The following is a 12,221-nucleotide window of genomic DNA, read 5'->3' on the forward strand; positions in this document are numbered from 1 at the left end:
CAATGCATTCCTGTTCCCGCTGCGTGCAGATCGGCGCCTCGTTTCAAAAATCGACGGTGTCCGTGTACATCGTGGACCTGGCGCAGGTGAACAAAAGTGGCCTGGGCCTGCTCGCGGCGGACAGGCCAGCTGCCCCTCTCTCGCCCAACACCACGCCGTCGAGAGCAAACTACGTGCGCCCGCACACCAGCAGCTCCAAGCAGGCCAAGTATGTGGCCAGCGAGCAGGCAGCACTCAGACCTGTCTCCTCAATGACGTGTGCAACGTCTGCCGTTAGAGCCGTCTCATAGTAGTTTTGGCCCATGGGATTCCCTGACAGTTCAATGCAGGTCGCTTTTAGCCCTGACACGTTGAGACGTCATAATATTTCATTCGCAAATCTCCGATGAGGCAATGCACGTGTATCACACATTCAGAAACAATGTTCTGGAAATCAAAATTAAACCAAGTGGTTTGTTTAATGCTTGAAACAGGTTTGAAAGATGATGGCATGGTTTAATGTATGGTGGAGATAAAGTATGGATGCCTGATGTGAGTAGTGCCAAGTCCATGTACGTAGATTTTTAAACTGTTCATTAAACCATACAAATTAAGTTTTATACTTCGGTATTTCACGGTTGATACATATTTGTGTGTTTGCGTTAGGTTGTGTAATCTGATGATGCTGGATGTAATATCCAGAGAAATGTTGTTACTCATTTAGATGTTGTGAGATTACTCTCCCAACATCACCGGTGTACTGAAGCAGTAATAAATCTGGCACGTTTGTTCACGTGACACCTTTATTACTTACAATTTGTGTGAAAGAAGTTCCTTTCACGGTTTTGCACCACAGTAAACTTGGGAGGTTTGAGCGTGACATTCAAGTGACATGAAGGATGGATTCTTATGTTCATGAATTCTTGCGTTCTTTTATGTGAAATATATATAGAGCAAGCTTCTGTACGGCGGTAGATAATGTTTAATCACTTGCATGCTTTTGAATGAGCTTGCGGTTGCACTGCAAGTGCTCAACAAAAATTCTATGCATATTGTTGTCTACTTTGCATTTGCATTTCACTGCTCACAATAAATAAACACATTCCCTTATTCCCAGGATTCACAGAAATACTATAATAAATATTACGGAATTATAAATATTACAAAATGCAAACACGCAAGTGTGCTGGCTTTTTTTAATTACCACAGTATAAAATAATTCATCCATGGGCATTTATTCGTTTTCTCTTTGGGACACACTACAATCAAATATGGATATGGGTAATGAAGTGATGCACCAAAAGATTAGGTTTTTTTTAGCGTGCATGTCTGTGTGTAAGTTAGGGGCATTTCACTACGAATCTGATGGCCTTGAGTTTCATTCCCGCTCACGACCAGTAACAGTGGCGAATATTTGAACTGGTCCTGGACCTCCCCTAGGTCGACTCAGCCTTAAATGAGTACCTGGTGTGGTATGTAAACATCACAAATGTGGAATCAAACGTGGCCGGGCGTGGAGTTGGTCACCCACCCGCTCGTGTGCCATGCCGCCCATATAGGTGCTCCACAACAGCACAGCCTACAGCAGACGAAGAATCTGCGTCGGGCTATGTGGGGAATGTGTGTCTTTGTGCGTATGTGTGCGTGTAAACAATGTGCAGCGAGATGAAAAGAGAACCAGAGCAGGAGGCGCGAGGAGCAAACGGGGATGAAGAGGAAGAGGAATCTTCATCAGCAGAAATTACCAACCCTGACGAGTACAAGAAGATCTTCCAGCCCAGCCCAATGTTAGGTCAGTAGCGGTATGACCCACTGGCCCTTTGGGAGTTATACACCTTCAGCAAAAGTGGGGCCCGCGCACACTCTTAGACCGTATAGATAAAGGAAGGGAAAGTTTTGTTTGTTTTCTGCTAGCTTGCTTGCTCGTTAATTTAATGACTGTTCGGAGGCTGGATTTCTTCACGTAATTTGTTAACGAGGAGAAAGGGCAATTCAATGGAGTGTGCCGGTGACCAGTGTGAATAATCGGTGGCAGTGGAAATTGTGAAGTAGAACACCGTTCTTTGTTCTGGTTGGGGATAATTTTTGTTTTGAATACTTTTTGGCACTAAGAGAGAGTGGAGTTGAAATCGGTGCCTGTTCAGACTTGTTTGTGTATAAATATGGGCTTAAGCAAACGATAAAAGCTACTAATGTGGTGTCATTGTGTACATATATTGATAATAATTTATTGAGGGAGTGTCGGATATCTTCATTAAATTGTATAATAGTGACAAGATCTTTGTGCGATCGAGTTCAGTCATAAAATGTTAAGAACATGACATTTTCATCAGGAAAAAAACCGTTAAAAGTAAAGTGTTTCATAATAATGATGTGTGAAACGATCTTGCGAGAAAATTAAAAGCCTAATGACCATATTTTTCAGACCGAACACCTCCCAAAAAAGCCGAACCCTTTCCTGCCCCTCCAGAGGAAGGTACTATAACAGTCCCATTTTGTGGACATACATTAGTTCACATGATGCTTTACCCAGTTTGGATGGGCTCACTAATAGTTAATCTGCATTCCACTTGAAGGTGCTGTGTACGTGTATGCTTGCAGTAACCCGCTGTCATGTTTCGGTCAGCAAAGATCGATGCTTGCGTTTAAGATATAATCTTAACTCTCTATTTTTTCGGTTGATTGTTTAATCACATTGGCTGTGGTGGGTGTGTTGCGTCCACTTGCAGATGGACTTCTCGGGAAGAACGTTCTAGCTGTTGTTCATAATGACCGACCACTGACCAAAGCCAAGAGACAGGTACTTGTCACACGGGGCAACCCTTGCTGAAGTAGATTTTCTAATTTTGTAACTAACCGTTATCAACCGCCGAATGGTATAATTGGCTGTTGCAAGACAGCTTGAATAGAACGTGAGCATGTGTACGTGTCTAGATAGTTAATGGTTTCACTTCTGTCATGCTCATACACATTTGGTATTGCTCTGGAGTCGTCATTGAACATTGTTATTGATATTCCTTGATGTTGTTACGAAAGGTCCGTATGACTTTCAATTCTAACTTATACCATTGTGCCAACAACTGCTGCTTGTTCCAGCTGTTACAGCCATATGTTAATCAGTTTCATGGTGATAATGTCTAATTGCAAAAGTTACAATAGTGGCATCTTCCAAGATCGTTTCTTATTTTAGGCTTCAACCATCTGCCAACTTAATGTTTCAATAAACATGCAGTCTGTTCCTGTATGTTTCAATTGTGCCTTGGAATTTCCTTGAACAACCTTGGCAGCAAGCATTGCATCACCCTGTGCCAAAGAACTACCCAAGAAGATAACATCACAGAACTACTTTGCAGTAAATTCAATAAGTGGGAAGAAAGCGTAATTCAAAATAATATAAATAAATATATAGGCTTCTTATAATCGATTGGCAGTTCTTGCCACTTGCCCTATTATAGATGTGTTTATTGCATGCCAATAAAATAAAACATATTTTGTGTTTTTTTAATGTGTAGCCAGGCATAGCAAGTCTATGAAATCATGAACCCCACTTCACTTAAAAACCTAGTTTAACCACTGGCAGTTACCCAAATTCATACCCAGCATCTCAGCGGTGCCAGATTAAGGTTCTGACAGGGTGTTAGCCCCATTATCTTCATTTTGTTTTATGCCAGAAAGCTTCACTGGGTCTCCATACTTAATTTTTCGCATGGCCCTTCTTAGAATGTGTGGCCGTTCCTTTTAGAGTAAAATTGTATTATTATGCAATGATTAATTATAATCTTGATATTTCTATATCACCATCAACGGAATAAAATAGGCGTATGACAAAATGTAAACGTATTAAATTGTACATCATCATGATACGCATTTCCCCAACGGACTGGCGTACACAAAATACCTAAGCGCTTAATATGTGTGACTGATCAGGTTATATCTTAGTGACATCGCATCAGACGTGCATTAATTTACTTGTCATGTGGCAGCTGAGGTAAAGTGAAACTCTTCGGGGGGAAAAAACACACGTGTCTCTCACCTGAGATTTTATAGTGCTTGGGCGGATGTGTGGATGTGATACTCGGGCTCATGCCCAGCTCATCTGTGACCTTGGTTCATTTTGTGGCTCCTTCCGAGAACAGACAGCTTGCTTTGCAGGATCGGTGTCACGTGTGTGTGCGTAGTTACCATTTTGGAGGCTTTTTCTTTGTGTTTAGTTTGTCAGTATAGGAACAGACTATTGCGTGCCTATGTCGAGGCAAAAATCTGCCTGGAAAACTGTGCACAATTGCTAAGTTTTCTATGCAATACAGGATGTCCTTTGGAAATTAGCTGTATGTATTTAATTCTAGATTTGAAGCTTTCGTGACTGCAAAGATTCATATTCTTAGGTTTTTTCGGTTAAGTCACGTAGGTAAAACATCAAAATAAAAATAAAATAAAAAATCATGACGTTTCGGAGGCAACACAAGTCTCCGTCATCAGGTGGGACCGTCACAGCCGAATTAGCTGCATCAAGTGCAGCTAAATCTTGATGCAGCTAATTCGGCTGTGACGGTCCCACCTGATGACGGAGACTTGTGTTGCCTCCGAAACGTCGTGATTTTTTATTTAATTTTTATTTTGATGTTTTACTTACGTGACTTAACCGAAAAAACCTAAGAATAGCTGTATGTAGCTCGTGAATCTATGTTTGTATATGTGGAAAAGGCAATTTCACATTATAGCTCGTGCATTTTAGCCTTGAACTTAATTTTATTTCAAATATTATTCTAAATTATTCATAAAAAAAATAAACTTTAACATTTTTTACTGAAATTACCACAATGGTATGGCATTTGCTTGTGCTTTGGCTCATTGTCTCGGGCAAATGACATTTAACTATATCATCTGTCTGGTGAGCTAAGCGAGATCGCAGTGTGCTTAAGATAAGGCTTGTTATTCAGCCTCGGGTACACCGTATTATTTTTTGTGGGCCAGCAGCTCAAAATCATTGACAGACCACCGGCAATTTATCAAAGCCGCCCACGAAGCCATTGGTTCTTGATTGCCGGAGACATCTTTATAAATGGGAAAATGCTGGAGCACTTGTTTAGGACTGAGCGCGAGGTTGTGAATGTCAATTATGGCTCCATTTTCATGCAGGAAAAAAACTAGCACGTATCCAGGTCACGTGCTGTCAAGTCTGCCACGATCACGTCAGTGCAATACGTGGCTTCATGCTCCACTTGAATCCCTTTATAGTTTGTATTTGGATCTGGTCTGCTTTGATTTCTATACCGGTTTGACTTCATCTCCATGACTACACCCCTATGACCTGTCATAAAAATGAGATCCAGGGCATGAGGTCGTATGCTGAGAAATGTATTTGTACAGCCCATTGCAAGTGATTAATTGTCAGCGGTGTGTGACGATTGGACTCGGCAATCACACTTTAACTCATAAGCAATCTGGCACCTGTTAAGAGCATTTGTTTAGACCATATTTGCTAGAATATTGTGGTTGTCAGCAAACAGTCCAGAGACTATTTAAGTTAGATATTTTAAAGCAAGTGATTCATTTTGCTACTGAATACTAATGACCATAAATTATTTGTTTTCTGTTGCACTTACAAAATATTAGCACACACACGTTATTAGACTCTCAAAAAGTCCACACTGATTTTGTATTACATTCAAAGAAGGGATGAAATGTAATCAAATATGTTAATTATTTATGGCCTTTTTACAAGCACAAATTGAATGTTCATAAAAAATGATTTTAATAATTAAACACACATTTACTGGTGTATGTGGAAGCACAATAATATACTCTTTGGTTCTTTCGGTAAAGTCACGTAGAAAGAAAATAAATTAAATAATAGAATATCACGTTTCGATTGCTGCGGTCACGAAAGCTTCAAATCACAATAATATATTTTCATAAAGTCTGGCCATTAGTGAACTAAAATTAGCGTGAAAATCGTGAATTATTCAAACAAATCTTTCAAATGTAGTGTCTGAATTTAAAGCCAAGCCCAGCTCACTGTAATTGTGGGGGAACTTAAAATTTAAAGATCATTCATTCAATGGCACTCAGTCAGAAATGTTGAAAATAAGAGTAATATGCTTCCTTCACTATGCACTTACACTTATTTAATATTCTAAGGTAAAATAACAATGCAATTAATAACGCGCACAGTATTTCACTTCAGTGACCGTGACTCTGAGACGCGGAGCCAAGCTCAGTGTCATTTGAAAGCCAGGCGAAATAGGGGTGCCTTTATGTGTCTCTTGAAAGGAGATGTAGGTTGATTGCTGCTAATTTGCAGTAGGATGCCGTTCCATGGAGGGGGCTTCCATGGAGAAACAATGCCGGGCAGTGACATTCCTGTTCCTTGGTATACAGAGGAGGCTGTGAGTCATGCTGCTGTGAAGAGTTCTCCAATGAGCTGTAGTGCAGGGGGACCGGAGAGCGAAGAAAGATAGTGTGGACAACCGAAAGTATAGGCGCATTGGCACAGGCAGCAGGCGATCTTGTAGCTGACCATGCTGGCAATGGGAAGCCAGTGGAGGGAGTTGCAGATGACAGGCACCATGCGTGATGGTTTTGCAACCTTCGGAATTGAGATAATTTCATGAGGATCAGACGGAGTCAAAATAGTCGTGGCGGGACCCGACTATGTTGCTTGTGAGGACATTTGCCAGTTCAGTGGTGATTAGTGGACGTAAGTGACTAAGGCCCTGAATTGCTGGTTGCAAGGTCTGGATGATGTGGTTGGTGTGGCTGTCGAAGGATAATTGTGGAGTCAAGAGTGACGCCGAGGAATTTGATGTCGCCGGAGAAATGGATGGTGGAGCCAGCGATTAATATGCTAGAAGGGAGCGTGGATGTGGTGAGTCGCGACCTGGCGCCGAGCAGGATGGAATCTCTCCTCGAAGCATTCGAGGAGAGATTCTGGGCTTAGAACCACAGTTGTAAAGTGGCAGCGCACTCAAGAGCCTCTCTAGTGCAGAGGCATTGGTGGAATCAACAGCGGTGAAGAGTAGGCCGTCATGCGCATAGGAATGCTGTTTGACATCAAAGCCCCTAATGCGGTGGCATATAGGAAATGTCTAGGCCACGAACAGCTGGGGCTGAGGAGAGAAGCTTGAGGGACTCCGCATGAGAGCTTGAGTTCCACCGATGAAGACACTCCCCCACTCTGGCTGAATAATTGCTGCCTGAAAGCCAGGACGTTATCCATTGTCAGGCTGGGCCACTGATACCAAAGTGAGATTCCAGGAGGCCAATGAGGAAAAGGTGGTTAATGGTGTCGAACTAATAATAATTTGTTGTGCGACTGCTTCGGAGCTGATTAGCCAAATTGCATTGAGATGGAATCGTTTGTTTAGAGTGACACATACAAAGCTAATGTCAACTTAACCTTTCAAAGTCCTTTAAATAATTTGAAACCATTGAGAAAACTTGCATCATACTTGTCAGATTTGGGGGAAATATATAGTTGAAACAAGAGAATTTGAAACCAGGTCAATATTTTTGGGAAACGCCATACAATGAAGTAACTTAAAGCAATAAATGTAATAATTTTAAATAGACGTTTTATCATAAGCAACCAACAGGTGCGGTGCATTTTGTAATAAGCACAAATAGCATCTAATATGTTTTAGACCATTTAAATTCCAAGGGTTTGGTTAAATGCATATCAACCTCCAAATAGGGCATTTGTACCTGCCCATCAGTGATGCATTTAGTCCGGGTTAGTGTCACTCACCCCTCATAGTAAACAGTGCTGTGACGACGCACTGCAATATAAATTTCTGTATTTGAGACGATAAAAGTCACAACAATTTGGTTTATTTTTGTAGATTAGCACAAGATGATAATAAAAATGTGTTTTTAGGCTTACTTCTTATTCTGTATTCTAAAATTTGTATCCATATATGTAATGTTACGGACAATAATAGGAGTGTTTATAATCCACCGTCACTGTTTGGGCCGGTGAAATGGCACAGCTCGTCAAATATTTAATATCTCTATTACAAGCCCATTTATAAGGCATCTCTATATTCAGATTGTTGCCATTACATTGGCTGGTGTGAGTCGCAGAGCCAGGCACCATGTATTTTTTAAAGTTCTACATTCCGTAATTGCCAAGAACCACCCCACACGTTGCCAAATGTTTTAACTGAAATTGAATAAACCATTTTCTTTTGCGCGTGGTATAAATCAACGCGGCGAATGTGAAAATCATGCCTCTTCATTTAAATGGAAATGCGTTTTGACTGCTACGACACATTTTTTGTGAAACCGCTTTGTAATATTAGACAAAATTGATTATCAGAGGCAGTTTGACAATTTATTGTAAACATTATTGGCACTAGACAATATACCAGTATTGTGATTCATGTTTACGTTATAATTTTTTAGTAAATTAAGTTTCAATTACAAATTCGTAGTGATCACACTGCTCAGTGGATAAAGGATGACAATCCATTCCTTAGTTAATCAAGCGTGCTCTTTCATGCTAATTCCACTGTGCAATTGAAAATATGGTTTTAATTAAGTCTAATACAAGTGAAAGAAGACTGGCCCTTTTCTTTTGTCCACAAGGAAGGGCTTTATTTCACGGCACGGGTCCACTCCTTCTTTCTCGCTGTCTCCCGCAACACCCTGAACGCCTCCTCCCGCTCCTTCTTTTAACCTCTTCCTGGCTCCGCCCTTTGTCGCACTCCGTCTCCACCAATCATCATCCTCTCTTACCCTCACCTGGCCTAACCGTACCACCTGATGCTCACCCAACCCTCCAGCTCTTTTCCCTTTGGAATGTTCCGGCCAATCCTCTTTCTGCCCGTGCTCTAACCAATCTGAGCGTAGAGTGTTTGCTCCAGCCTTCTTGAGTACTCTGACCCAGGGATCGTGTGTGGTAATCGCTACACAAGTGTTAGATTGGTCAAACAGGATTAAAGAGTGTTCGCATTAAAGAGGGGCAAAAGTACATGAAATCCTCGCTGACCCAAGTGTTTCCTGAGGCAGAACATGTTTATCAGGGGGAGGGCCCCAACAGTTGACTGAGAATTATAGATTTTAAGTTTTCGTGACTGCAAGGATCCATACTCTTTAGTTTTTTCGGTAAAGTCACGTTGATAAAAAAAAAATCGGACCTGGATCTTGTGTTTGTTTAGAATTTTGGAAATCTTTTTGGTAACGCCTGCTATTTGCTGGAGCAGTCTACACCTGATGACGGCTGCTTGTGTTGCTTCCGAAACGTCGTGATTTAATTTATTTGTTTTCATTTTAAATTATTTGATATTTTTTACCTACGTGACTTTACCGGAAAAAAACAAAGAGTATAGTTGACTGACAGTGTGGAAGTTTCATGTAAAACTCTACTTTAATTGGCAAAGAGAGATTTTGAAATCCATTTAGAAAGAGGAAAATTAAAATAAATCGAGTTTATAAAAATTGTGCAGCTTGGAATAATGAATTATTTAAGTAGTTGGTAATATATTCAATAATCGGTTATTATACCATGTCTCATATTTAGTGTTAAGCTTCAGTTCACATACGACTGCTATCCTACTATAATAAGTTAATATATTTAGGTGAGTATATTCATATGTTAATAATTGGATCTATAAAATAGAATTAATAATACATTCATTTGTAATGATTCATATCTAGTTTAAATCTGATTGGTTAATCCTGTAAGGGCATGACATCTATTTAAGAAACTTGAATTTTTATTTTGGCCGCCTGAACCTTGTCCTGATAATTATTGACGTCGTTTCAAACAAAACACCTTGTCTCATTTGGCTGTGAGAATTTGCAATCATTATCGACTGGGCTGAGACTTTTAAAATGTACTACACTTGAAAACCCGTTTTCATCACAGTTGGCTTGCCCAGTTTCAGGCCAGGATCTCAGCAGCGCTAGCTCAGTGTTCTGACCTCCGAGCCGCCGTTCCACTCGGAGTCGTCGCCGGTTTTAACGTTAAAAACGTCTACACAGGTCCCATCGGTGGTGGTCAGCGAGGATCCGGCAACCAATCAGACGGAGGCAGCTGTGGTACCTGGAGGCAGGAAGGCCCCTTTGGGTTTACGGGCGGCCGACTTCTTACCCGTAAGTTGTTGTTTGTGTCTTTTGCATGTCAAAAGCATAGGATTTAGGCGTCGTTTCATCCAATTCGTGAGGCACTCTGGGTGTTATGAGATTAAACTTCATTATTATAATAATGTTCGCTGTTTTGTCATCAAGTCATTCCACTTCGATGATTGTAAATGGAGCTTATACTCTTAGGTTTTTTCGGTAAAGTCACGTAGGTAAAAATAAAAATAAAGGATAAATATAATAGGAATAATAATAGAAATAAAATAATAAATCACGACGTTTCGGAGGCAACACAAGTCTCCGTCATCAGGTGAGACCGTCACAGCTAAATTTACTGTATCAAAGTTAGCTGTGACGGTCCCACCTGATGACGGAGACTTGTGTTGCTTCCGAAACGTCGTGATCAATTATCTTATTATTTAATTATTTTTTGCCTACGTGACTTTACCGAAAAACCTAAGAGTATGAATCCTTGCAGTCACGAAAGCTTCAAATCTAGAATAAATGGAGCTTATTTCATTTCAGTAGTCTTTAGGTAAATTGTGGAGAACCCAATGCCACAATGACTTAGTTTTGAAGAGAGACCTCTAAGTCATTAAAATAAATACAAAGATAATTTATATATTTCAGTGCATGCACAATAAATAAATGAATCGGATGTTAACGCACTTTATAATGTAATCAAACTTACCACATCTGCTTTTAAGGAATAAAATAGCATTTTAATATCTTTTTGCTTGCTTATTTGGTGTGTTTTGAATCGACACCATTAATAAAGACCACATTTATTTCACATAATGTAAAATTAACTGGAATCACAACTTGTATGGACATTTTTGCATCTTAATTTAATTCTAAATCTTTCTTTGGTTGGCTGTATAGATTGTATAGTAGTTATCACACTCAGCACTGAGAATGTATGGTAGTGCAGACTAGGTTCCTAAGGCTGCTTGGTAGTGTTGCAGGAAATATTACCAAATTGCAATTGGCAATCTGTAGTAGGCGTTAATGACTTGTGGTGCAGCATTTTCAAAAGGAGATTATTGTGCACCATTATCAGACGAAAATGTTGGTTCCTCTTGTTAAATTACAAAAAAATGTCTGCATAATTCCCCTGACCTGCCTCACAAATGATGAATGTAATTTTGCTTGCATCTTCTTCTATAAAAGTACATTGAATTGGATGTGTAATTTTTAATTTAAATGCTTTAATTGCCAAGTGTTGGGATATTGAGGAGTGATCTCATCCCAAATTAGGTTGAAGATAATTAAATACACCCCCACGGTGAAGTAATGCTTTAAAAAAATAGGTCACAATATAACATTCAGCAGTGGCCTTAACTAAACTTTCATACAAAAATTCCGATTAATACTTTTGAGAAGAAAATGAAAAACGTAATGCCTCGTGGATTTGAGTTTGCATCGCATGTAGGATAAAATTTGACGTGTGTTTTTCCAACACCCAAGTAAGCATCATCTTGTGCGTGCATATCTGCTTCGGTGCGCACACTCATATGGGTGCATGTTGGCATGGCTGGTCACAGAACCCCGAGCGGGAGATGACCGAGGAGGAAGTCCTGTCGCAGGTACGCAAGGGATACGAGACCCTCTGCACTCTCTTGACTGATCGGCACAAGAAGCTCAAGATTGTACTTGCGCTATGGACCAGCTGTGAGATAAAGGTAACCGAGCGGCTTTCTAATTCCTTAACATCTTGGCACCATGGTGGCAATATGTTAACTACCTCGCCTGGTATGCAGGAGGGCATGGGTTCGATCTCGACCCTAGTGCCTCTATACTTGGAGTTTGCATGTTCTCCCTGTGGTCGTGTGGATTTTTCTCCGGATCCTCTGGTTTTTCATTTAGAAACATGCATTTAGAAAATTTTAGCTGCTATAAATTTCCACATGGTAAGCTACTTATTTAAGCTGTTTTTGGTGGCCAGGTTGCTTCTGAAAAAAGCTGTATAGCTCAGTGGGCCTTACCTGGTTAAATAAAAATAGTTTAGTTTAGGTTTAGACAGCTTTGAGATGTAAGCATGGCACTCCAAACATCTGTACATTTTTGGTGACGTGAATGGAGTCACTCTGGCGTTTAGCACCAGCTATTGTCACAAGAGTGGAAGTGTGCGTCTTGAGACTCTCTGATACCAGAGTAGG

At 40.4% G+C, this 12,221-nt stretch overlaps 1 protein-coding gene across 1 annotated transcript in view; it reads left to right on the plus strand.

Annotated features, from left to right (window-relative positions):
- KATNB1 (katanin regulatory subunit B1) overlaps positions 1-12,221 on the plus strand; it is a 45,143-nt gene that overhangs the window by 21,677 nt on the left and 11,245 nt on the right. Inside the window, exons 10-15 of the mRNA XM_061548747.1 lie at positions 30-208; positions 1,641-1,771; positions 2,405-2,455; positions 2,709-2,779; positions 9,964-10,074; positions 11,607-11,744. Of these exons, the coding sequence (XP_061404731.1) occupies positions 30-208; positions 1,641-1,771; positions 2,405-2,455; positions 2,709-2,779; positions 9,964-10,074; positions 11,607-11,744 (681 nt within the window). The remainder of the gene's footprint in view (positions 1-29; positions 209-1,640; positions 1,772-2,404; positions 2,456-2,708; positions 2,780-9,963; positions 10,075-11,606; positions 11,745-12,221) is intronic.

Source organism: Lethenteron reissneri, chromosome 9, assembly GCF_015708825.2.
Source record: "Lethenteron reissneri isolate LAM-NWPU_2019-01 chromosome 9, ASM1570882v1, whole genome shotgun sequence".
Lineage (NCBI taxonomy): Eukaryota > Metazoa > Chordata > Hyperoartia > Petromyzontiformes > Petromyzontidae > Lethenteron > Lethenteron reissneri.